Source organism: Podarcis bocagei (assembly GCF_964188305.1).
Source record: "Podarcis bocagei genome assembly, chromosome: 7".
NCBI classification, from domain to species: Eukaryota; Metazoa; Chordata; class Lepidosauria; order Squamata; family Lacertidae; genus Podarcis; species Podarcis bocagei.
Window position 1 is genome coordinate 66,340,515 of NC_138132.1, and position 26,885 is coordinate 66,367,399.

Consider the following 26,885-nt stretch of genomic DNA (forward strand, 5'->3'; position numbering starts at 1 on the left):
TGTGCAGGGAACTAATGACTGGTTGTAAACTGCTTGGATTCCTCCCCCCCCTTTTTTATGAACAGTGGTATCTAATTATTTTCATAAATAAATAATAAACACAGACCCTCCAAGTGCCCCTATTTTCCAGGGAAAGTCCTGGATTTACAGAAGCCGTCGTGGTTTCTGATTTGATCCTGGATAGTCCCGCTTTTCCTTAGGACGTCCCTATTTTCATCAGAGAAAGCTTGGAGGGTATAGAGTTACGCGACCCCCAAGCCAAGGAGATAAGTAACTATCCAACCTTTAGAAGACACCTGAAGGCAGCCCTGTGTAGTTTTATTATGTTTTTATATATGTCGGATGGGCAGGGTATACAGTAAATAATAATGAGAAAATAAATTTGTTTGGGGGGGTTATTGCCTTGTTCTTGTTTTTATTTCTATTATATATTTTGTGTTTTTATGTTGCGATTTTATGTTGTGAACCGCCCCAAGACCTGCGGAGATGGGGCAGTATACAAATATGAATTATAACAATAATACTAGTATAATAGTGTTCGGAAATGAGCAGGGGCCAGATAAAATTTGGGTGAAATTCTCATGGACTGAGTGTGTGTTTTTGTGTGTAGATACAGCATGGTTTACTTTCTAGGTGGCAAAGCAAGTGGTATTCAGAAGCATTGTGGCCTCCAACCATAGAGGCAGAACATAGCCATTGCAGAGACTGGTCATTGACTTTATCCAGTCCTCTTTTCAAGCCATCCACGTTGGCAGCCACCTCTGTGCCATAGTTTTAATATGCACTGCATGAAGAAGTCCTTTCTTTTATCTGTCCTGAAACTTCCAACAGGCTCTGCTCTGCCTCCACAACTGGAGGCAGCAATGCTCCTAAATACCAGCTGCTGGAAACCACAGGAGGAGAGAGGAGTCTTGTGTTCGAATCCTGCTTGTGGGCTTCCCACAGGCATCTGATCAGCCACTGTGAGAACAGGAGGCTGGACTAGATGGGCCGTTGGCCTGATCCAGCAAGCTCTCCTTGCATTCTTAAAAGGTCCCCTGTGCGGTTTACCAATAAATTGATACAAACAAAACTTAACACTATGAAGTGTGGCCCCTTCAGATGTGTTTTTTTTTTGGGGGGGGGGATATATTCTGCCACCAAGAGATGCGGGTGGCACTGTGGGTTAAACCACAGAGCCTAGGACTTGCCGATCAGAAGGTCGGCGGTTCGAATCCCCGCAACGGGGTGAGCTCCCGTTGCTTCTGCTCCTGCCAACCTAGCAGTTCGAAAGCACGTCAAAGTGCAAGTAGATAAATAGGTACCACTCTGGCAGGAAGGTAAACGGCGTTTTCGTGTGCTGCTCTGGTTCGCCAGAAGCGGCTTAGTCATGCTGGCCACATGACCCGGAAGCTGTACGCCGGCTCCCTCGGCCAATAAAGCGAGATGAGCGCCGCAACCCCAGAGTCGGTCATGACTGGACCTAATGGTCAGGGGTCCCTTTACCTTTACTATATCCTGCCACCATTCATGAATGCAATACTAGCAGTAGGTTTATACTGGACCAACCGCATGTCATTCTTCTTCTTCTTTTTCTTCTTTGTTTATTTTTATTGGTTTTCACATATTGCATTACAATACAGAAATGGTGTTGGCACAGGAAATGGTGTTGGCTTTGGTACGTCATTCTTCTTTAATAGTTGCTCTGTGATGCTGCCCCAATGTAAGTGCATTATTGTGCCATCTCGAAGGGCACCTCTCGTCCTGCACAACTAAATTCAGGGCAGTAAACAAACCAGAGCATTCATGCTGTAAAAAAAAAGTACAGGGTGGTATATGGCGTGCAATGATTGGAAATGGAGCAGCGTTTTTGCCCTGGAACTTTTAACGGGTGCAAATGGTTTCGAAAGCAGGATACCATCATGAATGCATAATAAAAAAGGAAGCCTGTAAAAGAAAAAGAAATCTTACAATGTTATAAAAACAGTTATTTAGAATGAAACCAGAATGACTCATCCTGTTGAGTTGGAGTTTCAATGTGTGAAGGAGCCTCTGAAAGTGCAGAATTTGGAAGCTGCTGCTCAGTCATCTATTGCATACTCATGTGCCTCCTATAAGCCACTAGCAGAGCCAGGCGGTTTTGCTGCCAGGGGCTGCACCCCAAGTACAGTGGTGCCCCGCAAGACGAATGCCTCGCAAGACGGAAAACTCGCTAGACGAAAGAGTTTTCCGTTTTGGAGGTGCTTCGCAAAACGAATCTCCTATGGGCTTGCTTCGCAAGACGACAATGTCTTGCGAGTTCCTGCTGGTTTTTTTCCGTTCCCCCCCTTTTTTCTAAGCTGCTAAGCCGCTTATCAGCTGATCCGATCAGCAGATAAGCCGCTAATAGCGCTAAGCCGCTTATCAGCTGATCCAATCAGCAGATAAGCCGCTAAAAGCCTCTAAAAGCTGCTAATAGCGCTAATCCGCTAATCCTTCAATGGGCTTGCTTCGCAAGACGAAAAAAAACCGCTAGACGAAGAGAATCACAGAACGGATTCTTTTCGTCTTGCGAGGCACCACTGTATATGAAACCCAAGACCAGCCAAGTTATTTGGACCCCTGAAACAAAGTATAATAATAAACCCGCATTGTAGTCCACACTTACGCCCATATTACAGGTTCAAGGATTCTTCTGAGATAGAGTAGCATAATAGAACCATAGAATTGCAGTGTAGGCTGGAACCTCCAAGGTTCATGTAGTCCCACCCTCTGCAATGCAAGAATCACAGCTAAAGAATCCCTGACAGATGTCCATCCAACCTCTGTTTAACAGCCTCCAGTGAAGGAGGGTCCATCACCTTTCAAGGGAGTCAGTCAGTCCGTCAGTTTTATTGCACATAGCCAAAGGCTGCCGCAATGTACACAGAACCATTCAAAAATTAAAAGAAAATATACTGGATTAATACAAAAAACTTAAAACATTTATATTATCAAGACATTACCTACTCTAAACAGAGCTATAAAAGTACCTTAATATACAAGTTAAGACATTAAACAATAAAATTTATAAGCTAAAATTATCACATGGCCACTGATATATTAAAAAATAATACAATGTGCAATTATATTCGGAGTTTGGTGATAAAGATAGAATATAGCTTGATGTAGATAAGGTCAAATAAATTCTTCTCCTTTACAGTTGGAGTCAGTTCCCCTGTCAAACAACTCTTGCCATCAGAAAGTGCCTCCTAATGTTTAGCCGTAATCTCCTTTTTTTGTAATTTGAATCCGCCGGTTCGGGACGTACCCTCCAGAGCAGTGGAAAGCAATCTTCCTTGTGACAGCCTTTCCGATATTTGAAGGTGGCCATCATATCACCTCTCTGTCTTCTCTTCTCTAGGCTGAACATTCCCAGCTCCCTCAACCATTCCTCACAGGCCTTAGCTTCCAGACCCTTGATCATTCTGGTCACAGTCCTCTGCACACCTTCCAGTTTACAACAGAATCACTTACGATGGCCTTGCAGTGTAGTCTGCTGTTTATATTGCAGCTCAAAAGTGGGGCCAAGGCTGCTTTAGATTCTCTCTCTGGGTTGCAGCATTAAATTACCCAGCGCCCCTCAGGTGGGTCAAATCAAGCACTAGGTGACGATGCACAAGCCTCATGCTCTACTGACTTGCGCTTAGACTGGTTACTCTTATATTCAAAAATTTCTTTATAAAAAATGGCACCCATGAAGTTATCCCCAAGTCAGTTCAGTTATACACTGGAGTGCTTGTTTTTGTGTGTATGTGGGTGCTTATAATGTCCTAACATCCCAGTTACTTGCAATTCATTTGCATTTCAGAGTCCAGTTTCTGATAAGTCAGTCTCATCATCATTCCTTTCCTTTTCACCTGCTGCCTGGTTAATGATAGTGTGTGTGTGTGTGTGTGTGTGTATTTGTTTACATGTTGTTCATTGACAGTGGGTTATTATTATACCCTGATCAATTTGCTGTCAGTTCAATTCCTGCTTGGTGGTTGATTTCCGTAAACCGTGTGCCTTTAACCCATATTGTAACATGATACGTAGGTGCTATTGGTCTGATACCATTTGTGTCTCCAGTTGATCTTAAAGGGGCATATTAGTAGCTAGGGGCATGGGTGGTGGCCTCCTTGGGGGGGGGGCATGCTTTCAGAAGATTTAGGAGCACAGTCGCCCTCCTAAAGCTGGCAATGGCTCTCCAGGATTTCTGGCAGAGGGAGATCCTAACCCTTCCTGGACATGCCAGGGATTGAGCCTTCTGCATGCAAAGCACCTGCTCTCCCACTGAGCTATGGGCAAGGTTTCAGAGAAGTGCCTTTGTCAGCCATACTTGGAGATGCAGAGGATTGACAAGCCTGCTGCATCAGGCCAAAGGGGGCCCATCTAGTCCAGCATCATCTTCTCACAGGGGCCAACCAGATGGCAAGCGGGATTTGGGCTCAAGAGCACACTCTCCTCCTGAGGTTTCTAGCAACTGGTATTTGTAAGCATTGCTGCCTCTGACCATGGAGGCAGAGCATAGCCATTGTGGTTAGCAGCCATGGATAATAGCCCTCTCCCCCATGAATATGTCTAGCCCTCTTTTACAGCCGTCCAAGTAGGTGGTCATCCCAGCCTCCTGTGGCAGTGAGTTCCACAGTTTAACTCTGTGCAATGTGATGAAGTCTTTTCTTTTATCTGTCCTGAACCTTCCAACACTCAGCTTCATTGGATGTCCACAAGTTTCAATGTTATGAGAGTGGGTGAAAAACTGTCCTTCCTCCAATTTCAACCAAGTGTGGTCACACCATAGATCTGCATAACAGCATTATCTGCCACTGGGCTGCCACATCCTTTTCTCCTGCTTTGCTTTCTGGAACCTCTCATGTCTGTCTCAATCCCAGAAGAAAGCACTTCCTTTTCACAACTGCAGAAAAATTGGGTGGTTAGCTAATTCTCCTGCCTCTGTATTATAGCAGCTGCAAGCTTAGCTGCACGTTTTCTTCTTTCGTTTCAAAGACTCTGCTTATTCATGCTAAATATCGGGCTTGTTGGGGTGCTCCGTCCTTTCCATTTCTGCCCCCATCCCCTTCTCCTAACAGTATGTTTGAAAAGTAAAATGTAATGCAATAAAACATCACGCCCAATCCAAATAAATAATCCTTCTGGTGTGAGCCAGGAATCTCACGTCTACCACTGATTCACTGGGTGGGTTTAGAGAAGCCACTATTCTCTTATCCGTTCAACTTCCACGCAAGAATTGAATCATGCTGGCCTACCTTTTGAGGCCGTTGTGAAGCTTGCAGAGATAATGTATGTTAAGTGTTTGGGAGTATTATTATTATAATATTAAAAAAACTACTTCTAGCGACCCATCATCTCCCCTGGGGACAAAACAGCAAAAGTGGTTTCTCAGGGGCAGGTAACCGAAAATCATCATCATTATGTATTTAAATAATATTGTATTTACCATTTACCAGAAAGTCCCAAGGAGGTTGGAGAATATAAAAACAGAGTTGGAACAGCAGAAGGGGTGATGTCCCTGGAAATACAAAAAAAAGGAAGGCATTCAGCAGTATATACATTAAGTAATTCAAAATAATTGGAGAGGGTTTGTGTCGCCATAGATGCCATGTATAAATTTGCTTGCAGAAATTCGAAGCGGTGTGTTGCTGCTGCTAAAGATTGGCTTGCAGACCCGTTTTCCGTTTTCTCTGAGCTACATGAGCCAGTGAAGAAGACACGAGGTTTTTTGTTTTGTTTTGTTTTTGCTTTTGTCCTGTGATCTCACCTTGGCGCAACCCAGGATCCTTGAAGCTGCAGGAGGCAGGAGTCTCTCTCCGCCTGTCACCCAACCCCTTTGCTCAGGGTTCTGCTTTCTGTCCTCGTTTCAGCAATGTCTTATTTTAGAGGCAGAGGCTCCTGGCTGTCTCGGGAGGAGAGAGCAGGGAGAATTTGTGATGAGCGGAGCCTTAGCGGAGAACACAATTCCAACAGGCCAGGAGGGAGGCCCAGTTTTGGAGGGTGGCAAGGTCCAGGGTACATTGGCACTCAACATCCAAATATTCCTGGTTGAAGCCAATGGCCCATCAAGTCCAGCAGCCAATGATAGCCCCATCCTCCTCCATAAATTTCCCCAATCCTCTTTTAAAACCATCTAAGTTGGTGCCAATCACTGCAGGAGGGAGTTCCATAGCTGAACTCTATGCTTTATGTCGCCTCTTACTCTTCTTTTTTCTAAACCAGCCTTTCTCAACCTGTGGGTCCCCAGATGTTGTTGAACTACAACTCCCATCACCCCCAGGTAGCAAAGTCAGAGCTCAGGGATGATGGGAGTTGTAGTCCAACAACATCTGGGGACCCAAACAAAAAAGCCCTAAATCAGGCATAGGCAAACCCGGCCCTCCAGATGTTTTGGGACTACAGCTCCCATCACCTCTAGCTAACAGGACCAGTGGTCAGGGATGATGGGAGTTGTAGTCCCAAAGCTGGAGGGCCGAGTTTGCCTATGCCTGCCCTAAATGCTGTAACCTTTCCTTATAGGTGCCTCAATCCATCCCCTCCATCATTTTGGTTGCCCTTTACTGAACCTTTTCCCAACTCTACAATATCCTTATTGGGCCTTTGTGTCAGCTAAAAAGAAAGCCTGCTTAAGTCAGACAAGGTGCAATACCTCCTTCAGCCAGCCACCTCGATGGCGCTCAAGAGCAGTTAAGGGACTAGCAGCTCCCTCTTGTGGCCATCTACGGTGGTGATATGGCAGGTGAATCACTCGAGTCCAGCCACCAGATTTCCTGATTTGATATTCCTGGCACCTTAAATCTTTTACAATCCTTAAATGGTTTTCTGCTTTAATTCTTTTCCCTGACATGCCTCCACCCACCCACACAACCACCCACCTCTTTCATGCTTTTCATACTGCTGCTTGCCTGGTTAATTTATTCTCAATTGCTGCGCTGTTTTTAGCAATAACGGGGAATTGAGTTACGTGATGGGTTTTTGAAGGTTCTTTTTAAATGGAAACATTTGTACAGAATGAGGGCTTGCAAAATCTGAATGAAAAAGAGAACACAGAAAGAGATGCATCAACCGCTGGTTGCTAAATCAGCATTGGTGTGTGTGCAACCAAGAATGAAAAATAAAATAAAACAAAAACAAGCAAGGTCGTATTTTAAGTGAAGCTGGATCTTGTAGAATATCTGTTTCCTGAACTGAGAATTATTTTTTTTAAAGTGACAAACAGCCTTTCAATGTCGCTAGTCCTCCTCATGATCTACACAGATGGTTCTGGCACAACTTTCCCACTTCGTCCGCTGGGCTAAATTAACCATAAAGTTAAGTAATTAGCAGGCGAAATCTCCTGCTGAACAAACCTGCCTACCCCTTTGCACTTTTCTGCAAGTCAATCTGGCTGTTACGCAGATGGAGGCATTAGAATTATGAAAAAAATCTTGCTTCAGACTGCCAGAAGAGTGTATGCAAGCAATGGCTTTTGTGCCATTCTTCCATATAAACCAAAAAAACCTTGCATGTAGAAGCCTAGCACTTCTGGGAGAAAGGCGTGGTGTTACTCTTTCCTTGAGGCACTGGCTTTTGATATGCAGGGAGTTTATTTGTTTGTTTTTGTCCTGAACCACAGGATACCTGACGGCTGGTCTCGCTGGTGTGCATGGTTCCACAACAGATGCTAGCATGTAGTCTGGAAAGCTAACAGCTCTAAAGTCCAGTGAGACCAGGTTCCTACCCCTGCAGCTAATCCAAGGGCCAGGGTGCATGGAGATTAGTCCCACACAAGCACAGTCCTGAAGAGCTCTCTGGACCATCCAAGCCATGGTCCAACCAACATGGGAAGTTGAACAGACACAGCAGTTCAGCTCTGCTTCCTTTGTGTACTTTGCCTGCTGATGGCAGCATCTGGGCTTGACGAGGCAGGTGACCCTCACCTGTCCTGAGCCTACTGCAGCTGAGGAATCACACCCTTCCTCCCAGAGCTAGCAAGCCCCACCTGGCCAGCTAGGGAGCTGGTCTGGGTGCCCTTGCCTGCCTCAGCCTCCTGGAGCACCCCTCCTGCTGCTCCCTATGCCTCAGAGCCTGCTGTGTTTGGGGAGAAAGGAGCTCCTCTGGCTCAGGTGATGGGTCCTGCTGCTCTGGTTCCTGTGCACTGACTCCCCTCTCCATCTTCCATCACCCCATGAGTACTTCCTACACCAACCTCTCCTTCATCCCCAGCTTGTCCCAGTCACTGCTACATTCCTCACTGGGATCCTCTTCCTCCTCCCCGCTTCCCTGCCTGTTCAATACAATTTTATGCAGTGGATCTTAGGGTGAAAGTGAGACCTGTTTTGTGTGTGGCACCCATCTTCATGAGGAGGACGACAGCCTGGAAGCAAGGGGAAGATAATGGCAATCCTTGGCCTCTGTTGTGTAAGCTGGTGGGCTGGTATACGCATTGCCTAACTCTGTTCTTCCTCTCTCTTTCTCTTCCCTGCTTCCTTTAGCGGGTGTTGAAAAAACTTGAACTGGAACCGGGAGGCTGGGCTCCATGTATCCGGAATCCACCACGGACTCTCCGGCTAGATTCTCGAACAGGCAGACGGGCTCCCCAGGCATGATCTACAGGTGAGCTTCAGACACGTTTTCCTACTTTCCAGGGCTAGATAAAGGCAATGGGGAAGCCACAGTTTTGTAGGATAGGGCATGGTACTGAATGCAGATTCTATCAGTTTTCTGATGGTTTCCACTTCGTGTCTTTTTTGTGGGGGGGGGGTGTCAAGTTTCTAGCCCATATGAACAGTGTGTGAGTGCTGTTTTCTGAAATCTCAGAAGTCGCAGGGGAGGCTGAGTAAGGTCTTCGATGCTTTGGGAAAAAAGGGCCCCTTTCCGCCTCTCCATGAGGAAAGTTTGAATTCCTCAGGTGCATCGTTTTATATTTTGTGGAATGAATGTGACCCTGCTGTAGATTGTAACCCCAGTGCTAAGTACTCCAATGCAAAAGTCAATACTAGCTTCTTCTTTTAACTCATAAACTAGGCACATTATGAGTGTCACTATATGTTTCCCTGCAAGTTCAGAAAGATGATCAAAACTACCTCTGGGTCTAAAAATACAATACCTAGAGCGTTTTTCTTCTTCTTTTAAATAACCTTAACAACTTTAATCCAAAATGTTGTCTTCCCAGAACAAGGACACCATATATGTAGAAAAATCTCAAGAGGTTCTTAATGTTATTCCATTGATTTCTGATCTTCTCCCCATCAAAGTTAGCAACCCAGGTCTAATCCTGACAGTCATTTGCCCCTGGATGTGATTTAAGGGGCAGCCCACCAGCTTTCTCTTTCATCATAGCTGGATATTGGATAATGCCTCTGCCAAATGTTGACACGAATCACAGACTATTGTTCCACAAGACCCTTCATTTCGAACAAAATTGCTCCAGTAAATGTGCACGTTACACCGAATCATCTTGGATGGCATGCAAACTTTTGAGTAACATAGGGCCGTAGGTCAGTGAGAATGTTGAGACCTTGCAAACCATGATTTGCAAACTCATGATTTGCAAAACAAACCAGACTTGGAAATAAAAAAATTCCTTCCAGTAGCACCTTAAAGACCAACTAAGTTAGTTCTTGGTATGAGCTTTCGTGTGCATGCACACTTCTTCAGATACCTGAAGAATCTGAAGGAGTGTGCATGCACACGAAAGCTCATACCAAGAACTAACTTAGTTGGTCTTTAAAGTGCTACTGGAAGGAATTTTTTTATTTTGACTATGGCAGACCAACACGGCTACCTATCTGTAACCAGACTTGGAAATGTATTGTTAGAAGTTTGGAGGTGGGGGCAGTGTGGATGATACCTATGGATCACTTCCAAAGCTGTGATCCTGTTACTGTGCCGTTGGAATTTACAAGAGGAAGCTGGTGACCCAGTCAGATCGGTTCCTATGTTAAGGTAATAGCTTTGGTTGGCCGGTTAAGTACTTCCATTTACATGTCCAAAGAGACAAACAGGTGGGCCTTTTTCCACATCACCTGGCTGGATGTCCCATCATCCTAGGATGGGGAACAAGAGACCAAGGTGGGAGGGAGGCGATTGGCTGATGCTGGACACAGAGGCATGTCTTCTTCTGTGGTGGCGTCAAATCTGTGGCTTGAGGCTTCCCTGAAAACCGAACGGGGAAGCAGGGTTCCCCTATGGAAGCTCTTGTATCTCAGTTGCCCTGTTTTTGACTCTACTTCTTTCTGCACTCACCACCTGAGATTGCCGGTGGAGGGAGTGGTCATTATTGACAGAGCTTCTTCAGGAAGCTGAAAGTGCTGTTTACTGCCTGAAATGTTGACGGGGTTTCTGAATACTTCTGGCAGAAGTGAAAGGTGGTGCTAAAGGGATTCCCCTGCATCGTGCAATCTTTTGTAGACTTTGGGATCTAGTCCCCACCCCCACCCCTCCTTTGTTCAATTCCACTCCACATAAGAGGACCAAGTGTGTGTTGCGGGCAATACAACATACCAGGATACTTAAAGGGTGGAGCATCCTTAAAGCTCCTTTGTGGGCATCCTCTCTGTGCTCCAAGGATCATACCATCTGAAGTCTGATGGCAGAGAACAGAAGAGAGGGGAAGGATCATAGAGTTGGAAGGGACGCCCATCTAGTCAGCCCACTCTGCCATGCAGCAAAGAATCCCTGACAGATGGCCATCCAACCTGTGCTTAAAAACCTCCAACAGAGGAGAGTCCCCCGCCTTCTGTAGTCATCTGTTCCACTGTAGAGCAGTTCTTGCCAGCAGAAACTTCTTCCTAAAGCAGTGATGGCTAAACTTGGCCCTCCAGCTGTTTTTGGACTACAACTCCCATCATCCCTAGCTAACAGGACCAGTGGTCAGGGATGATGGGAAATGTAATCCCCAAACAGCTGGAGGGCCAAGTTTGGCCATCACTGTCCTAAAGTGAGAAGCAAAGGCGACTAGGGGTGAATGCAAGCAGGTGTGCTGATAAGATTTACACCTGTGCTGAATTTTTCCTGCACCGAAGTTTGCCCACTTCTCACTTTTTGCTGGCTGTTTGTTTGGACAAGAGTTCCTAGCGCTCCTATGTCAAAAACCTGGGAGTTGGGTGTGAAAACCCCTCTCTTTGGTTTGCTGTGCAACTTGTGCCAACTGCCCTTCCTACACAGGTCCCTTCTCCCTGTCCTCCGTGCAGTTAGGTCCAGGACCCTGTGCAGGTGAGCAGCAAACACGCACTGGAATGACGATCTCTGCAAACGTAAAGATTTGCAAAGTCAAATTTACAGGGAAGTGCAAACCTCTTCCACTTGGTGGCGCCGTTGTAACAAAGAAGTACCGCAGACCAGCAGGACCCTAACAGAGAGAGGAAGTAAATAAGCAATGAATCTTTGACTGTGATCCCAGAGTGGTCTACTTTGTGTTTGTGTGCGCGCATTGGTTTCTTTTTACTGTGACTTGTGGATCTTTTCTTCTTTCTCTCCCTTCTGCTTTCGGAAGTGCTCGCTACGGGAGTCCCAAAAGACAGCTCCAATTTTACAGGTAATGGCATCAGCGTTTCTTTTCTCAATGCACCTGAGTCAGGGTGTCTGTGGTCAGGTAGCTGTTGGTTCATTGTGGTTAACTTCACATCTCTCCCTCCACCGCCCATAGTCACTCTTCCACCTGCTGTGTCGGAGGCAGAAATGCAACAGGTGTATCTTTCATCACCACATCTCCATTTTCTTTATGGAGGGGGGGGATAATGGTCCTCTTTGAAAGCCTGCTACCACCCAGTTGTGAAATGCTCAGGGAAATGATGTTGCAGACTTATTTTTTACAGTATTTTGAGGGGTGTACCAAAATATTCCCAAAATACCTGCTTGTATGGCTCCAAGGATGGCGTAATCATCTTGGAGGGCCTCTTTTGATGCTGTGTCTGCTCATTCTTCAGAGGCAAACTGGCTCCCTCTCTGATTTATATGCCTGATGGTCTCTTCACTTCAATGTGGATCTGATTATCGGGTTGTTCTTGTTCTTGTCTATATTTTTATTATGTATGTTATGTTTTATCTTGTGAACTGCCCTGAGACCTGCGGGGTATAGGGCAGTATACAAATTCAATAAGTAAATAAAGTAATAAGTAAATAAATAAATTTGTGCCAGTGCCAAGGAGTGGTGGTGGTGGTGGTTGGGGTCTTCGTTTCCCCGGGAGAATGCTCGACCAATCAAGTTGGCAGCCATTCTTAAGGAAAACCTGCTTTCAAAAGTGGCAGCTATTTAGATATGTAAATAGTGTATTCTCTGCTTAGAATGTGCCCAGGTCCTTGAAGTAGGATGGCCGGAATCACCCTTTTCACCCAAATGAAGAAAATGTTAGGTGCCAGTTTGCAAACAATTACAGGGCGACCACACAGCCCTCCTGAACCCTGGCTCATAGTTTTGCTTCCTCCAGACAAACCACAAGCTAGTAAGCAAAGTTTGCCCTATGGTTTGCAGCTCAGGTCTGGCTGAGAGAGCTGAAACCACGAGCCCAGATTTGGACAATGTGCTAAGCCAAACCACAACTTAACTCAGTCTAACACAGGAGCAAAAACATTCTGCAGGGAGAAAGGTGGCTGCCATCTCCTCTCTGGGAGCCTGACAATTTGCTTGTCCACTGCAATGCCATGGTTTAGCTTACCTGAGTGAGGACAAAGTGTACTGCAAATTTCAAGGGGAAATTGAATCTGCACGTGTAAAGGACTTTGTCTCCTCTGCTGCTGTAGGATGGGGTGACTCCCGTCCAGCACTTTAGGTGTGTTTTAAGCCCATAAAGTATGCTTTAAACTGATTATTGATGGATTGGTTTGTTTCAGTTGGCTCAAAGGCCATGTTGCATGATGTGAAATGCGCTTTTACATTTATTGTCCATTTAAAAAATATTTTTAAAATGGAAATAGCTGCCACATGGGGCCTTTGGACAGGATCGGAACTGATGGGCAGGGGAATCTAAGCCTGATAAACCCTCTTCTCCTGGAGCTACTATTTGCATTGGGAGAAACTGAGCATGTTGAATGCAACAAGATATTTAATGCCAACTCTACATTGACCCTTGAGTGTCTCCAACTTGGTGTTAACTTAGATGAATGCCAACTGATATTGCATGATGCTGAGTCAAATGGCCTGTCAAATGATCAGGTTTCTACTTGTCCGATATCTTAGAAAAGCTTTCTTTCCTGCTGTTTCCTGGCACTTACACTTTTCCTCCTTGTTTCATATTTTAAAATAATCTTATTTAGTATAGCGTCCTTGTGCCTGAGACTTTTCGAAACAACCCCAAACAGGAGTGCAAAGGTCCCTGCATCAAGGATGCTACTGTTTAAATATCAGCAGCGACAGGAAGGAGATGGGGAGGCGGGGCTTCGCAGTTGACTGTGAGCAAATGCAACATGATTAGTTATTATATGCACCAACTGTTCCCAAAGTGAGCTACAATGGCCCCCCCGGGGGGGATTACCTGGGGAGCACTAAGAGGGAAAGGGGCAGCCAAGGGGGTGCTGGGATGTAAATGTCTATCAGACTTTGAAAAGCTGGTATCGCTGGATCAAGTTCATTGGTTCCGGTGAATTAATTAAACTAAATAGTTTCTTTTTAAAAAAAAAAAATTATTAACAATTTCAACATGCAAACTATCAAAACATATCATATTCATTATTCCCACCCCCTTTTTCCCATCCCCACTTCAAACCCTCGCTCCCCTCCCCAGAGACTTCCCTCAGCTCCTCTCTCTGATTTCTCAGCAACTGGATTTTGAAGAGATGTGCAATGAATTGTTACCGCTTTGAATTTAACTGTGGTGTTATCTTGCTTAGCGGGTTGTGCAAACAACTATTTTGAATAATGCTTTTTTATAGAATAGGGTAGAGGGTGCTGGGACGCGGGTGGCGCTGTGGTCTAAACCATTGAGCCTCTTGGCCTTGCCGATCAGAAGGTCGGTGGTTCGAATCCCTGCGACGGGGTGAGCTCCCATTGCTCTGTCCCAGCTCCTGCCAACCTAGCAGTTCGAAAGCACGTCAGTGCAAGTAGATAAATAGGTACTGCTGCAGCAGGAAAGTAATCGTGATTGCACCAGAAGCGGCTTAGTCCTGCTGGCCACATGACCTGGAAAGCTGCCTGTGGACAAACGCCGGCTCCCTCGGCCTGAAAGCGAGATGAGCGCCGCAACCCCATAGTCGCCTTTGACTGGACTTAACCATCCAGGGGTCCTTTACCTTTACCTATGGAACAAAGTGGGCAGTGGCCTCAATAGGTTTTGGAATTGCTAATATACATCATCCATGTGCATTGTTTTTAATAGAGTAACATAAGCACAAGAAGCGGGGGGGGGGGGGTTCCCTGCCCCATGGCGATTACACTCTCATATGACAGCAGCACAGAAACACAGGGGAAGGAATGTTAGCAGATGCATTTTGCACACCATTGGGCTTTGCTTCAGGTTGGGTGTGAACCCCTTGATCCTGTCAAGGATTAAGGACTTTACCCAGAGATGGGGACCCTGCCAGCACGGCCGAGGGTCAGGACTGCTGGGAGTTGTAGTGCAACAACCCGGTTCCCTATCCCTGCTTGGGTGGAAACAGTGGGTGTTTGAAGGAAGAATTATGGTTGCCATGTTGGTGTTCTTGGGGGGTGCTGGAAGAACAAGGAGACTTGGGTTACTTTGGGGCTACATAGACATTAGAGCATCATCCTCCCCTTGCTGCATTTCAAGCTGCATCCTACATTGCTGTGCAGACTGTAGAGGGAGCAACCCAATGACCTTCACCTGCTTTGTTTCCCTGCACCAAATTTCTTAAGTCGCCAAAGCTATCGACTGAGCATGTGCAATGGCCTCCCGAAACCGTACACACCTCAGCATAAGTGCAGCTTCTGTTTTTGGATAGGGGAAAGCTGGCTTGTGGGATAGCGCATCCAGCAGGAGCATTCATCAAGGAGCCACAGGATACTTCTGGGCTGTAGCTAGAGTCATACATACTCAGCTTCAAATGCCAGCAGCAGAAGCGTGGCAAAGCAGGAGTAAGTCATAATGTGTATACACAGCGTTAAGAGCGGAGGAGGCTTTGGGTAAGCTGAGAGTCATAGAGAGGTGTGGACATTGAAAGCATCCTACATCAGGCTGTGGCTCCGCCTAGTCCAGTATTGTTGCCTGCCCGCTGACCCTTTCCAGGATTCGAACTCGGGGCCTTCCGCATAAGAGCATCTAAGGAGCCTGCTGCACCAAGGCAATTGAATAGCCCATCTGGTCCAGCATCCTGTTCTCACAGTGGCCAACCAGATGCCCCAAGCAGGACCTGAGCAACTCTCCCACCTTGTTCTCTGCCAATAACTGGTATTCAGAAGCATCACTACCTCCGACAGTGGAGGCAAGGCAGAGCCATCATGTCTAGTAGCCATCAATGGCCCTCTCCTCCATGAATTTGTCAAATCCTCATTTAAACCCATCCAAGTGGGTGGACATCATGGCGTCCTGTGGGAGGGAGTTCCACGGTTTAGTTCTGCTCTCTGCGAATCATAGAATCATAGAGTTGGAAGAGACCACAAGGGCCATCGAGTCCAACCCCCTGCCAAGCAGGAAACACCATCAGAGCACTCCTGACACATGGTTGTCAAGCCTCTGCTTAAAGACCTCCAAAGTAGTAGACTCCACCACACTCCTTGGCAGCAAATTCCACTGTCGAACAGCTCTTACTGTCAGGAAGTTCTTCCTAATGTTTAGGTGGAATCTTCTTTCTTGTAGTTTGGATCCATTGCTCCGTGTCCGCTTCTCTGGAGCAGCAGAAAACAACCTTTCTCCCTCCTCTATGTGACATCCTTTTATATATTTGAACATGGCTATCATATCACCCCTTAACCTCCTCTTCTCCAGGCTAAACATGCCCAGCTCCCTTAGCTGTTCCTCATAAGGCATCGTTTCCAGGCCTTTGACCATTTTGGTAGCCCTCATCTGGACACGTTCCAGTTTGTCAGTGTCCTTCTTGAACTGTGGTGCCCAGAACTGGACACAGTACTCCAGGTGAGGTCTGACCAGAGCAGAATACAGTGGCACTATTACTTCCCTTGATCTAGATGCTATACTCCTATTGATGCAGCCCAGAATTGCATTGACTTTTTTAGCTGCCGCGTCACCGAAGAAGGGATTTATTTGATCTGTCTTCTAACATCCAGCATCATTGGATGTCCACAAGTTCTGGTGTGATGAGAGAGGGAGAAAAACTTCCCCCTACCCACTTCCTCCATGTCATGCATCATTTTATAAACTTAAGAACTGCACGCATGGAACGTGTCCTTGCTGGCTGTGTCCCTCTGGAACCTCGAAACAATTTTTGCATCAGGTGAGATCCTTTGTGCATCCCACCCAGGGCCAGCAGACAGCGCTCCAAGCTCTCAGGCAGAGCAAGGGTCTGTTTGCATCACCTCCCACCTTTCAAGAGAGTTGCCGGTGGTTGTTGCTTTAAGTGAGGCAGCAGCATTTGGGGGGCCTTGAGATAATTGGATATCCGGAGTCCTCGCCGCCAGCAACCACCCGACGCAACAGCCCGCGCGGCTTCTCTGGCAAGGGGGGGGCGCAATGTGCGTCGGTGCTGATGTGTTGGCAAAATCCAGACCAATTAGCTTTTCCCCAGAGCGAGTCTGGGAGGCCGTCCAGTCCCTGTTAATCGGGGAAAATGCATTAAGAGAGGGATAAAAGGCGAAACAGCCTCGTTCTGAGCTTCGAGAGTAGAGCAGCCACTTAGCCTCGGAAATCTCTGCATTAACGGGATCGCTGCTCGGGAATGTGCCACTGGCTGACCTAATGGAGTCTCGCTACCAGGGGTCTCTGCACATGAAGCCCCCCCCCCCGCCCCACTCCTCTCCCCAGTGCTGAAAACCCTCCCACTCATAGGAATACCACTTAGTGTTTTGTTTGGGGAGGGGGAATCGTGAACTGCTCAACTGGAAAAGTATCTTAAGAGGTGGACACCAAACAGCATAAAACAATGATCACTAATGCACAGCTAAGATCAGCAAATATTTAAAAAGCAAATATGCATGTTATTTGCCTAGCAGAAAAATTTCTCTCTCTCTCTCTCTGCTTCTTAAAACAATTGTCTTAATTGCATTCAATATCGTTCCTTTCCTTCCTGATTTCTCTGCGGACCTTTGAGCTGTTTGTGGTGCTAGTTCTGCCCAGGCTCTCAAGTAGAATCCAGGATGCCCTCTGTACATGGCCTGGCACCTTTTGCAACCAGCAGATTTATTTATTTATTTATTGGTGCACTTTTAGTGGGGATGGCAGGCACTTCATCTCAGGGCCATGGACTCGAGCCCCACATGGTGTGAAAGATTCCTGCATTGCAGGGGGTTGAGCTAGATGGCCATTGTGGTCCCCTCTATGATTGAACCTGCGACATTCTGCATGCAAAGCAAGGGCTCTACCGTCTGAGCTATGGCGCTCCCCTTAAGAACACAGAGTGTTGCTTTATAATAAGAAATACAACAAGGAAGGACATTGCTCTTTTTTAAAAAAAAGGGGGGAGGATAAAAATGGGCCATGTTCTCATTCCTGCAGAACCCACCACCTTTGCCATTCCCATGCCAGAGCTCATTAAAGCCAGAGAAATGGAAGCCTCTGGGGTTTTCTGTTTGAGGGAGGGGGCATTTTTGATGAATTGGAGGCCGGGTTTCAGCAGAATGCTGGTCTACCAGCCCAGAGAGCCTCTGCCAGTCGGTGTAGATGGACCAATAGCCTGGCTTCATGTGAGACATCTTCCTGCTTCACTTAAATCAGCGACCTAGTACTTGCATTGTGTGCAGAAGGTTCAATCCTGGCATCTCCAGGTAGTGCCTCTCACCCTATAAATGAGTTAATGCAATGAATATATGGCGGCAGTTTTTGTAGGGGGTGTATGTTACAGGGCTAGGATTTTTTTAGTGGGGGGTGGGAAATCTTCTCATGGGAGAGCTTGTCCATTGCTCCTCCAAAATAGCTCCTTATTTCTTCCCAGGGGAACATACCAAGCTTTTATATGATAAAGGAACAGGCTTGCCATTGGGTTTATAAACCATTTTCTTGACCCCTGGTGACGCCCCTATCTTCTATGACCCCTTGGTCACACCACAGTGTGACATTCAAAATCGGTTTCTAAGATAGGAGGTAAATACCGCCCATCGTTATCAACGGTCACTTGATGACACATAGCTGAATACAGGGGTCAGCAACCTTTTTCAGCTGGGGGCTGGTTCACCGTCCTTCAGACCATGTGGTGGGCCAGACTATATTTTAAAAATAATAATGAATGAACGGATTCCTATGCCCCACAAATAACCCAGAGATGCATTTTAAATAAAAGGACACATTCTACTCATGGAAAAATACGCTGATTCCCAGACTGACTGTGGGCCTGATTGAGAAGGTGATTGGGCCTTAGGTTGCCTACACCTGGCTTAACATTTCAACCTAGGCCATAAATTTGGGTGTGTGGGGGATGAGTCAGGGTGTGACTTAATCCCAAGATCTGTACCCGAGGGACCATCTCTCTCTGCCAAAAAGGAAAGAATTGCCGTGCATTTTCGGGGCAGTCGGAATACTTTCCAGAAGTCCTGGTTGCCAGCAGGCTTCTGCAGTGACTCCAGGTGGAGTCTGGCCAAGGCGGAAGAGAGAGGGTCCTATTACTTTAATCTGGACAGTATGCTTCCATTGATGCAGCCTAGAATTGCATACGCTTCACCACACTGTTGACCCATGTTAGCCTTGTGGTCTACCAAGACCCCTGAATCCTTTTCACGTGTCAAGCCAGGCATCCCCCATCCTATATTTGTGCATTATCCCTGTCTCAAGTGGAAAACCTTGCATTTGTCCCTGCTGAAATCCATTTTGTTCATTTTCTGCTTAGGGAATTTGCCGCTCCCCTGCAACAAGAAGGTTGAGTTTGACTAGGGCCAAAGTTTGCTTGCTGCTGCTTCTTTTAGCCAAGGTGACTTTTGCTCCATACTGTGGTTTGCCAAGGAAAAGGGATCCATCCCATCCTTGGCAAAGCTGCCCCTGACTTCTGGCTCTACCAGGAGCAGGGAGAGAGACTTCTGGCCCATCCCAAGCCATCCATCAACCCGTCTCTCTGCCTCCATCGCCGCTGTGACAGCATCCGAGGCCTGGAAGGCACCTTCTCTCTGCACCTGACAGGTTTGCACCGAGAAGAAGTGAGTGATGGACGCCAGTCCTCATCAATCGGCTGCTTTCCCCAAATGCTTTTAGAACGAGAGGATCCTGAATAATTTAGCTCCCGTTTGGTAAAGGGGAGGTGGGGCGGGGTGGGAGAGAGATCCTTAATAGGCCTTAATGGATCTGCTGCTAAACATCTTTGACTCTGGAGGGACCTGCCTCAGTCCAGGATTGCTCTTGACAGCTGGCGTCGACACTCCCCTAATGAAAGCCACGCCTGTGCGCTCGTTAAGAGCCCTCCGTGCAAAACCTAACGAGCTAGAACTTTTATTTAATGAGCAGGATTCCGAGAAACCGGGTGAGTTTGGGCGGACACCGGAGCGATCGGGACCAGAGCGAGGGCAAGGCTTGTTGGAGATTTCACTGTTTCGCAGGAGAGAGGCTAGGAATCCTGGGGTCTGGATGGCGAGGAAGCCTTTGTTGGTGGGGAAAAGGGTGGCTGCTTCTTTCTTTAGGGCTTTGACCACCCAGCATCCATCCAGAGAGAGACGGTTCCCCCAGGCGATTCTCCATCTTTCTCCGCTTGCCATCAGGGCATCTTCTCCAGGAAGTTTTGCGGTTATTTAAATTTCGGGGATAGGGATGCAAAACTTGGATGATGGGTTTGTTTTTGTTTTTTGATAAGGATGAGATGCTTGGAAGTTGAGGGCAGATGAGAGATTTCAGTGATGGTTGGATTTTTATTTTATTTTATTTTATTTTTTGCATTTTATGGTGAGACAGGTTCTAGCAAGGGCAGAGAGCCGTGGTGCACTCCAACCGACCTCCATTGTAGATGGGATGGTTCCGTTCGCTTTTCCCAGCCTGAAGGTTAAAACACGGAAATAAAGTCCTGAGTTCAATGGGATTTGCTTGTTAGCAAGCGTGCGCAGGATTGAACCTTTACAGAATCAGGCGGCTGTTGTTGTTTCAGGGCAGCGGTGAGTTTTGATTTTAGAAAAGGAAGAAAGCAACCACCAGATACTGGTTTCAAATCCCTGAAATGGCTGAGGCTGCAGGAATTCACTCCTAATTCCTTCCTGTATTTTTTTTTTTAAAGTATTCTATGTGGTCCAGGGATGTCTCTGTGTGAAAATGGTACGTTATTTTCAGATCTGAGGTTGATTTCCCTTGAATTTTCTGTTTGTGCATTTATGTGGCTGTGCGTCATTTTCCTTCCCTTTCTGCATATTATTTTAATTTAATTAATAAACCCTGCTATGCCGCACACTTACCATTCCTGAAGGATTGCCCAAAATGCCCATAAACCTTTGACCGCATATGCAAGATTGGTTGCATACCTAGGAGTTGATGTCCTTTAGAAGAATGAGCATAAGGGAATGGCCAGAGTATTAGGAGAAAGCAGGGTCCTTGAACCCTGCCTGGAGTTGAATCTTATTGGGTGGCCCCTGGAAGCTTAGGGTCTCAACTTAATTTAGCTTTGAAGGTTGCTATGAGGATAATTTTACCACTTTGAGCTTCTTGAAGGAAGGGCTTCCATTGCACTCCCAAATCTCCCTTACAGACTTTTAGAATTGTAGAGTTGAAAGTAACCTCAGATGTCATCTATTCCAATCCCCCTGCAATGCAAGAGTCACAGCTAAAGATTCATCCAGCTTCTGTTTAAAAACGTCCAAGGAAGGAGAATCCACCACTTTCTGCGGAAGTCCATTCCACTGCCAAATGGCTCTTTCCATCACTGAATTCTTCCTAAAGATTAGTCGGAATCTCCTTTCCTGTAATTTGAATCCATTGGTTCGGGTCCTAAGAAATAGGATTTTCCCATCTTTGTAACAATCCTTTAGATATTTGACAATGGCTGTTGTATCACCCCCCAGTCTTCTCCAGGCTAAACATACCCAACTCCGTCAACTGTTCCTCAGAAGGCTTGGTTTCCAGAACATGGTCGCCCTTCTCAGCACACCTTCCACATCTGTGATGCCCAAAACAGATAGTCTAGATTAGTCAGTCTAAACATGCACCAACTAGCACATCTTGCTGCATGCCCACTACACAGGCTCTATACCAGGGGTGGGTAACATTTTTCCTGCTAATGACCACATTCTCTTGGGAATATTCTATAGCAGGCCATATATAAGCAGTGGGTGGGGCCAGCTTTCCTCTCATTCTTCCATTCCCTTTTCTTTCTCTTTCTGATACTCACTTTCCCTGCTCCCCTCTCTCTCCAGAAGTCTAGAGCTGATTGCTTGCAAAGCACTTTTGAAATTAGGGTAAGGGCTGCATGCAACTCTACAGCTGCAGAATACCAACCCTTGACCGATATGCACTTTGATCCTCCCAGATGCTTGTGTGTAAATGACCAAGGGGGCAGGCAGAGACCCCACTTGAAATACTGTGTCCAATTCTGGGCACCACGTCTAAGGAGGATATTGGCAGGCTGTAATTTGTGCAGGCTGGGGTGATAAGAGAGCCACCTTAAAATATCTAAACAGCTGTCACATAGAAAATGGAGCAAGCTTGTTTTCTTGTGGGTGGAACCCAAACCAATGGATTCAAATGACAAGAAAGATTCCAACTAGACCATAGGAAGAATTTTCTGCACGGAAAAGTCCTTTCTTTTATCTGTCTGGAATCCTCCCACATTAAGCTTCAATGATCAAAAGGATTTTAGCTAATCAATTTATCAGCTAAATGTTGCAGTCTAGAGCTGCTTTCCCAGCTGGGGGCTGATTTATTTATTCCATTTATATTTCCACCTTTTTCCCTCCAAGGAGCTCAAGGTGGCACACACAGTTCTCCCCCTGCTTACAACATCCCTGTGAGGTAGGTTAGACTGAGGGGCAGTGATTGGCCCAAGGTCTCCCAGTAAGATTCATGTCCAAGCAAGTCCTGGTCTGTAACTCTTACGTGCTATAACACATTGACTCTCTGATTTGCCCTGGTGGAGCCGCTGGCACTACCCGCTGCGCTTATCCAGGAGCAAGCCCCTTTGCACCTAGTGAGATTTACTTCCCTGTAAACATGCCCCCGGGATGCGGGTGGCGCTGTGGGTTAAACCACAGAGCCTAGGACTTGCCGATCAGAAGGTTGGCGGTTTGAATCCCCGCAATGGGGTGAGCTCCCATTGCTCAGTCCCCGCTCCTGCCAACCTAGCAGTTCAAAAGCACATCAAAGTGCAAGTAGATAAATAGGTACCACTCTGGCAGGAAGGTAAACGGCGTTTCCATGCACTGCTCTGGTTCGCCAGAAGCGGCATAGTCATGCTGGCTACATGACCCGGAAGCTGTACACCGGCTCCCTCGGCCAATAAAGCGAGATGAGCGCCGCAACCCCAGAGTCGGTCACGACTGGACCTAATGATCAGGATTCCCTTTACCTTTACCTTTTTAAACATGCCCCCAGCTTTCATTTCAGTGCCTCAGCTACCATAGCTTTGAGGGATGCTGGCTTAGAGCATCGGTGAAGAACACCTGTGGTTGATAGACACCAACTCCTTCATCCCTGACAATTGGCCATCATGCTGGCCGATGGGAGCTGGAGCCCAAGAACCGCTGGAGGGCCACAGATAGAAGAAAAGAATTGTAGAGTTGGAACGTCCCCCAAAGGTCATCCAATCCAACCCCCTGAATTGCAGGAACATGACCCCCATCCCACCCCTGTCTTGGAGGCTGTTTTGATCAGCAAGCCAGACTGTGAGCCAAAAACAGGTCCAACATTTCTATGTCCTGAGCCACTGAGGTGGGGGCACCTTACTTGCAATACCTCCAGCCCTCCCCAGATTGCATTACAGAGGAACTGTGGATTGAGCAACCTCTTGCTATGCACTCCCCTTGGGACCAAAGAATCAGACTATAGAAAGAAAGCGGGTTCCCTTGCTGATATCAACGATCCCTTTAAAAGCTGCAGTCTCAGCTACTCTAACAGCCTCGAGTGCTGCCTTTATCGTCCTAAACTCGAGGATTTCAGTGCAATTGATTGGAAACGAAATTTCGAGGGGATCCTTCATTGCTCTCGAAGCCTAATGGGTATTGATCAAGCCCAGATGGGGGCCAGGGATGACCATTGGCGGGTCTTTCCAAGGTTCAGTGTGACAAAATTTGCACAGCGGCCTCTGGTGCAGCGAAGGGGCTTTGTTATCCCTGAACAAAGGAATGGGGAAGGAAATGGACAGAAAGGGACATTTCCTTCCAGTCATTCGTCCCTTCTCTCTCTCTCTCTCTCTCTCTCTCTCTCTCACACACACACACAGTGTCCACATGCAATGGACTTAACCTCCTACAGTTAAAAATCACCTTAATAATAATTGGAATCAAAATATTATTCAAACTTATAATAATGTGAATGACCGTGGATCTAAGATGATGATTAAATGAATTTCAGTAACAGAAAATAAAGAGCTGAAAGAACAAGGAAAATGAGGAGGAAAAAAGTGCAGAAAATAAAATAAGAAAAAATGGTATGGTATAGTATAATACGACAAATATAATCAGTTACATTTCCATACATTAATATATAGATATATAACTAATTGTTGTTGTTGTTTAGTCGTGTCCAACTCTTTGTGACCCCATGGACCAGAGCACACCAGGCACTCCTGTCTTCCACTAATATTATGATATAATATTTTATATAATAATAATTAATATTATTGTCCAGATGCACTGTCTAATTGACAGTGGATCTAAGTTGCAGGAACCAAGGATGTTGTCTTACACTGAGTCAGATCATTTGGTCCATTTAGTTCAGTACAGTGATCAGCCCCAACTCTCTCTTTTTTTGCCCAGTTCTCTTTTAAAGCCATCCAAGTCAATGGCCACCCCTGCCTCCTTTGGGAGCAAGTTCTGTAGTTTGTGCTTCATGAAGAAGGATTTCTTTTATCTGTCGTGAATCTCCTGACCTTCAGCTACATTGGCTGTCCACAGATTCCTTTGTTATGAGAGAGGAAGGAAATATTTCCTCTGTCCACTTTCTCCATGCCATGCATTATTTCATAAACTCCTACCATGCTGTCTCTTATTCGTGTTTTCTCCAGAATTCAGAACGCTGCATCCTTTCATCATAGGGGAGTCATTCCATCCCCTCCTTAATCATTTTGGCTGGCCTTTTCTGAACAGAGCCCCCTTCTCTGTCTCATCTCTCCTCCCTCCATCCTTAAAAAGCTTTCTCATGCTGAGCCAGACCAATACTCCACCTCGCTTGTTATTGTCAACACCAGTGTTTCCCAAACTCGGGTCTCCATTTGTTTTTAAACTACAATTCCCATCATCCCTGACTACCCGTCCTGCTAGCTAGGGATGATGGGAGTTGTAGTCCAAAAACAGCTGGAGACCCAAATTTGGGAAACACTGGACATGTGACTGGCTGCAAAGGCTCTTCAGAGTTTTAAGCAGGGTAATCTTTTCCTACCTGGAGATGCCATTGGAGATTGAACCTAGAACTTTGTGCATGCAAAGCAGTTGCTCTACCAGGGAGCTAGATTTCAGGGAACAATTTAGTTGAACCGTGGTCCTATCGGCTTCTAAAAGCAGTAGCTGTGGTGGTAAAGAGCTCAAGTCCACCATAATCTGAGCACCACAAGTTCATGACAGAGGTTACTGCACAAACCACCACATGTGTGGTCACGCTCTTTCCCCATCTCCTTGCTTGGAGAAATGCCAAATTTCTGGTGTTTCTGGTGCCCTCACCCACCATTGGTGGTCTGGGGCAGCCAGCAAGACATCTTAGGCAGATGCAGACAGTGAAGAGAAAAACCCTATGCACTGATGTCTGTTGAGGGCAGATGTTTCCTGGATCAGCACCAGCTGAAGGTCTGAGCCGCCTGGCAGGATCCACTGCAGCTGAAAAGCTTGGCTTGGATGGAGGAATGCAGCACCAAGGTTGGTGCAGAGCGATTATGAGATCTTCTTTCTTGAAAATGTAGCCTGCTCAGTTGAGCAAGAAAACATTCATTTACAGTAGGGTTGAGGAACCAGTAGCCCTCCAGGTGTTGCTGGGGCTGGGAAGTGGAGCCCATTAACAACTGGAAGACCACAGGATCCCCATACCTGACCTATGAAACCTGCAGGAAGCAAGCACCTGCAGGGCAGGCAGGATGAAGCAGCTGAGATCCCATGCATGCATCTGCTAAGAAGCAAAGAAGGTCCCCTCTGTTTCATCTCAAGCACCTGGTGCTCGGAAGTAGGCGGTCTCTGGCTGTGAAGGTTCATCCCTTGGGAGTGAAGATGGACCATGGTCCCTCAAGCACTGGGTGAAGCTTGGTTATTTAAGATGCTACGATAAGTTTTAAGCTGGGGTCTGGATTCAGGCTCTGTCATGAAGATAATCAGAGCCCTGCCAAGTCAAGCAAGTGGCCCATCTAATAGTATTCGGAATGCCGTCGCACCATAGATTTCTATAACGGCATTATGATAGTGGTGCTTTTATTTTCAGTTCCTCTCCTAAGAAATTTCTCTAGCATAGGATTTGCCCTTTTCCCACTGGGTCAACGTCTTCATTGAGCTATCTGCTATGACCCCAAGGCCTCATTCCTGATCCATCACTGCCCTTTCAGCCCCCTGAGCATGTTTGTGAAATTAAGACCTTTTTTTTTTTTGCCCTAACATGCCCTCCCTGGTTGGATGGAGATCTGTTGTATATTAATAAGGTTTGGAGGTTTTCAGGTCTGCGTTTTAATCATTCATACACAGTAACTGTCTAAATCATTCATATTTTGTGTTGATGCCATCTACCCATTTCACCCTGAGATCTGTTCCTCATCTTCTTCTTTTTTCCATTCCATAGTAGATAGTGCCAAGCTATTTAGAATCTTTCCGAGGCTCTTTGTGTTTTGTTTTGTTTTTCCTGTGCTTCCTTCTCCCTTCTCCCCCTTTTTATTTTTTCTCTCCTGCTCTGTCTCCTTGACTTTTGGCTACAACCCTTTCTCATCCATCCCCCAAAATGGGTCTCTGCTTGCTAAGAATGCAGTGGCGGTTCCTGTGTGACTCTGATGTGATGCTGGATGAAGGCAGCAGGCTCAGTGTGACCTTTAAAAACCCTCTTCTGGTTTCATGGAAGGATGCATTGTCGGTGTGTTGAACCTGTTGACGATAGAGCTGGAAATCTTTGGGTCTGAACAACTTCTGTTGGTCAAAGAGTATGCAAGCTTGCCTTGATTTCACAGTGTATCTCCAGCAAGCATGGTTGGTGGTCAGAAATGATGGGTGTTGCAGTTCAGCAACTTTTCAGCCATGGGAAATGCATTGGCTTGTACACATTACCCTGGAGAGTAGGGGCTGGCATGGGAGCTATAGCTTAGGGCCCCACTCTCTTGGGGGCCCCCAAAAAAATTAAAGGAAAAAAACTGGTTGTACATTTCCAAAATATAAGATAAAAAACAAATAAAATAAAACCTACATACAGCAACAGTGTTTTGTGTTGTGTAGTCTCCTATGATGTAAGTAATGGGCCCCGACTGCTAGCCTGCTCCCTAAAATATCACTGGTTTGCTCATTTCTATATATAGGGTGCCTACATTCTGCATGTGCAAATGGCTTTAGATACCTATTAGCTCCATCAATTGGCATATATTCAACACAAAAAACAGCGACAATTTGTTGTTGACAAAGGACATCTGGCCGTATAAAGGGCCCAATTACCTTCAGTAGCTTAGGGCCTCATCAAACCTAAATCCGGCCCTGCATGGGAGGGCAGGTCCAAATTTTGAAAATCAAGGCCCAGCAATAGTAGTTGCCAACTCTTCATTTTTTTTTTTTATAAAATTTT

The 26,885-nt window shown here is 46.3% G+C and overlaps 1 protein-coding gene across 6 annotated transcripts in view; it reads left to right on the forward strand.

Moving 5' to 3' along the window:
- Window positions 1-26,885, forward strand: part of KCNAB2 (potassium voltage-gated channel subfamily A regulatory beta subunit 2) — a 115,744-nt gene that overhangs the window by 26,411 nt on the left and 62,448 nt on the right. For 4 of the 6 annotated variants that reach the window (XM_081204020.1, XM_081204024.1, XM_081204022.1 and 1 more), the window contains exons 2-3: window positions 8,466-8,586; window positions 11,468-11,509. In XM_081204020.1, coding sequence (XP_081060146.1) covers window positions 8,510-8,586; window positions 11,468-11,509 — 119 coding nt within the window. In that variant the 5' untranslated portion in view covers window positions 8,466-8,509. The remainder of the gene's footprint in view (window positions 1-8,465; window positions 8,587-11,467; window positions 11,510-26,885) is intronic. The other 2 variants (XM_081204023.1, XM_081204025.1) reach the window with 1 other exon arrangement.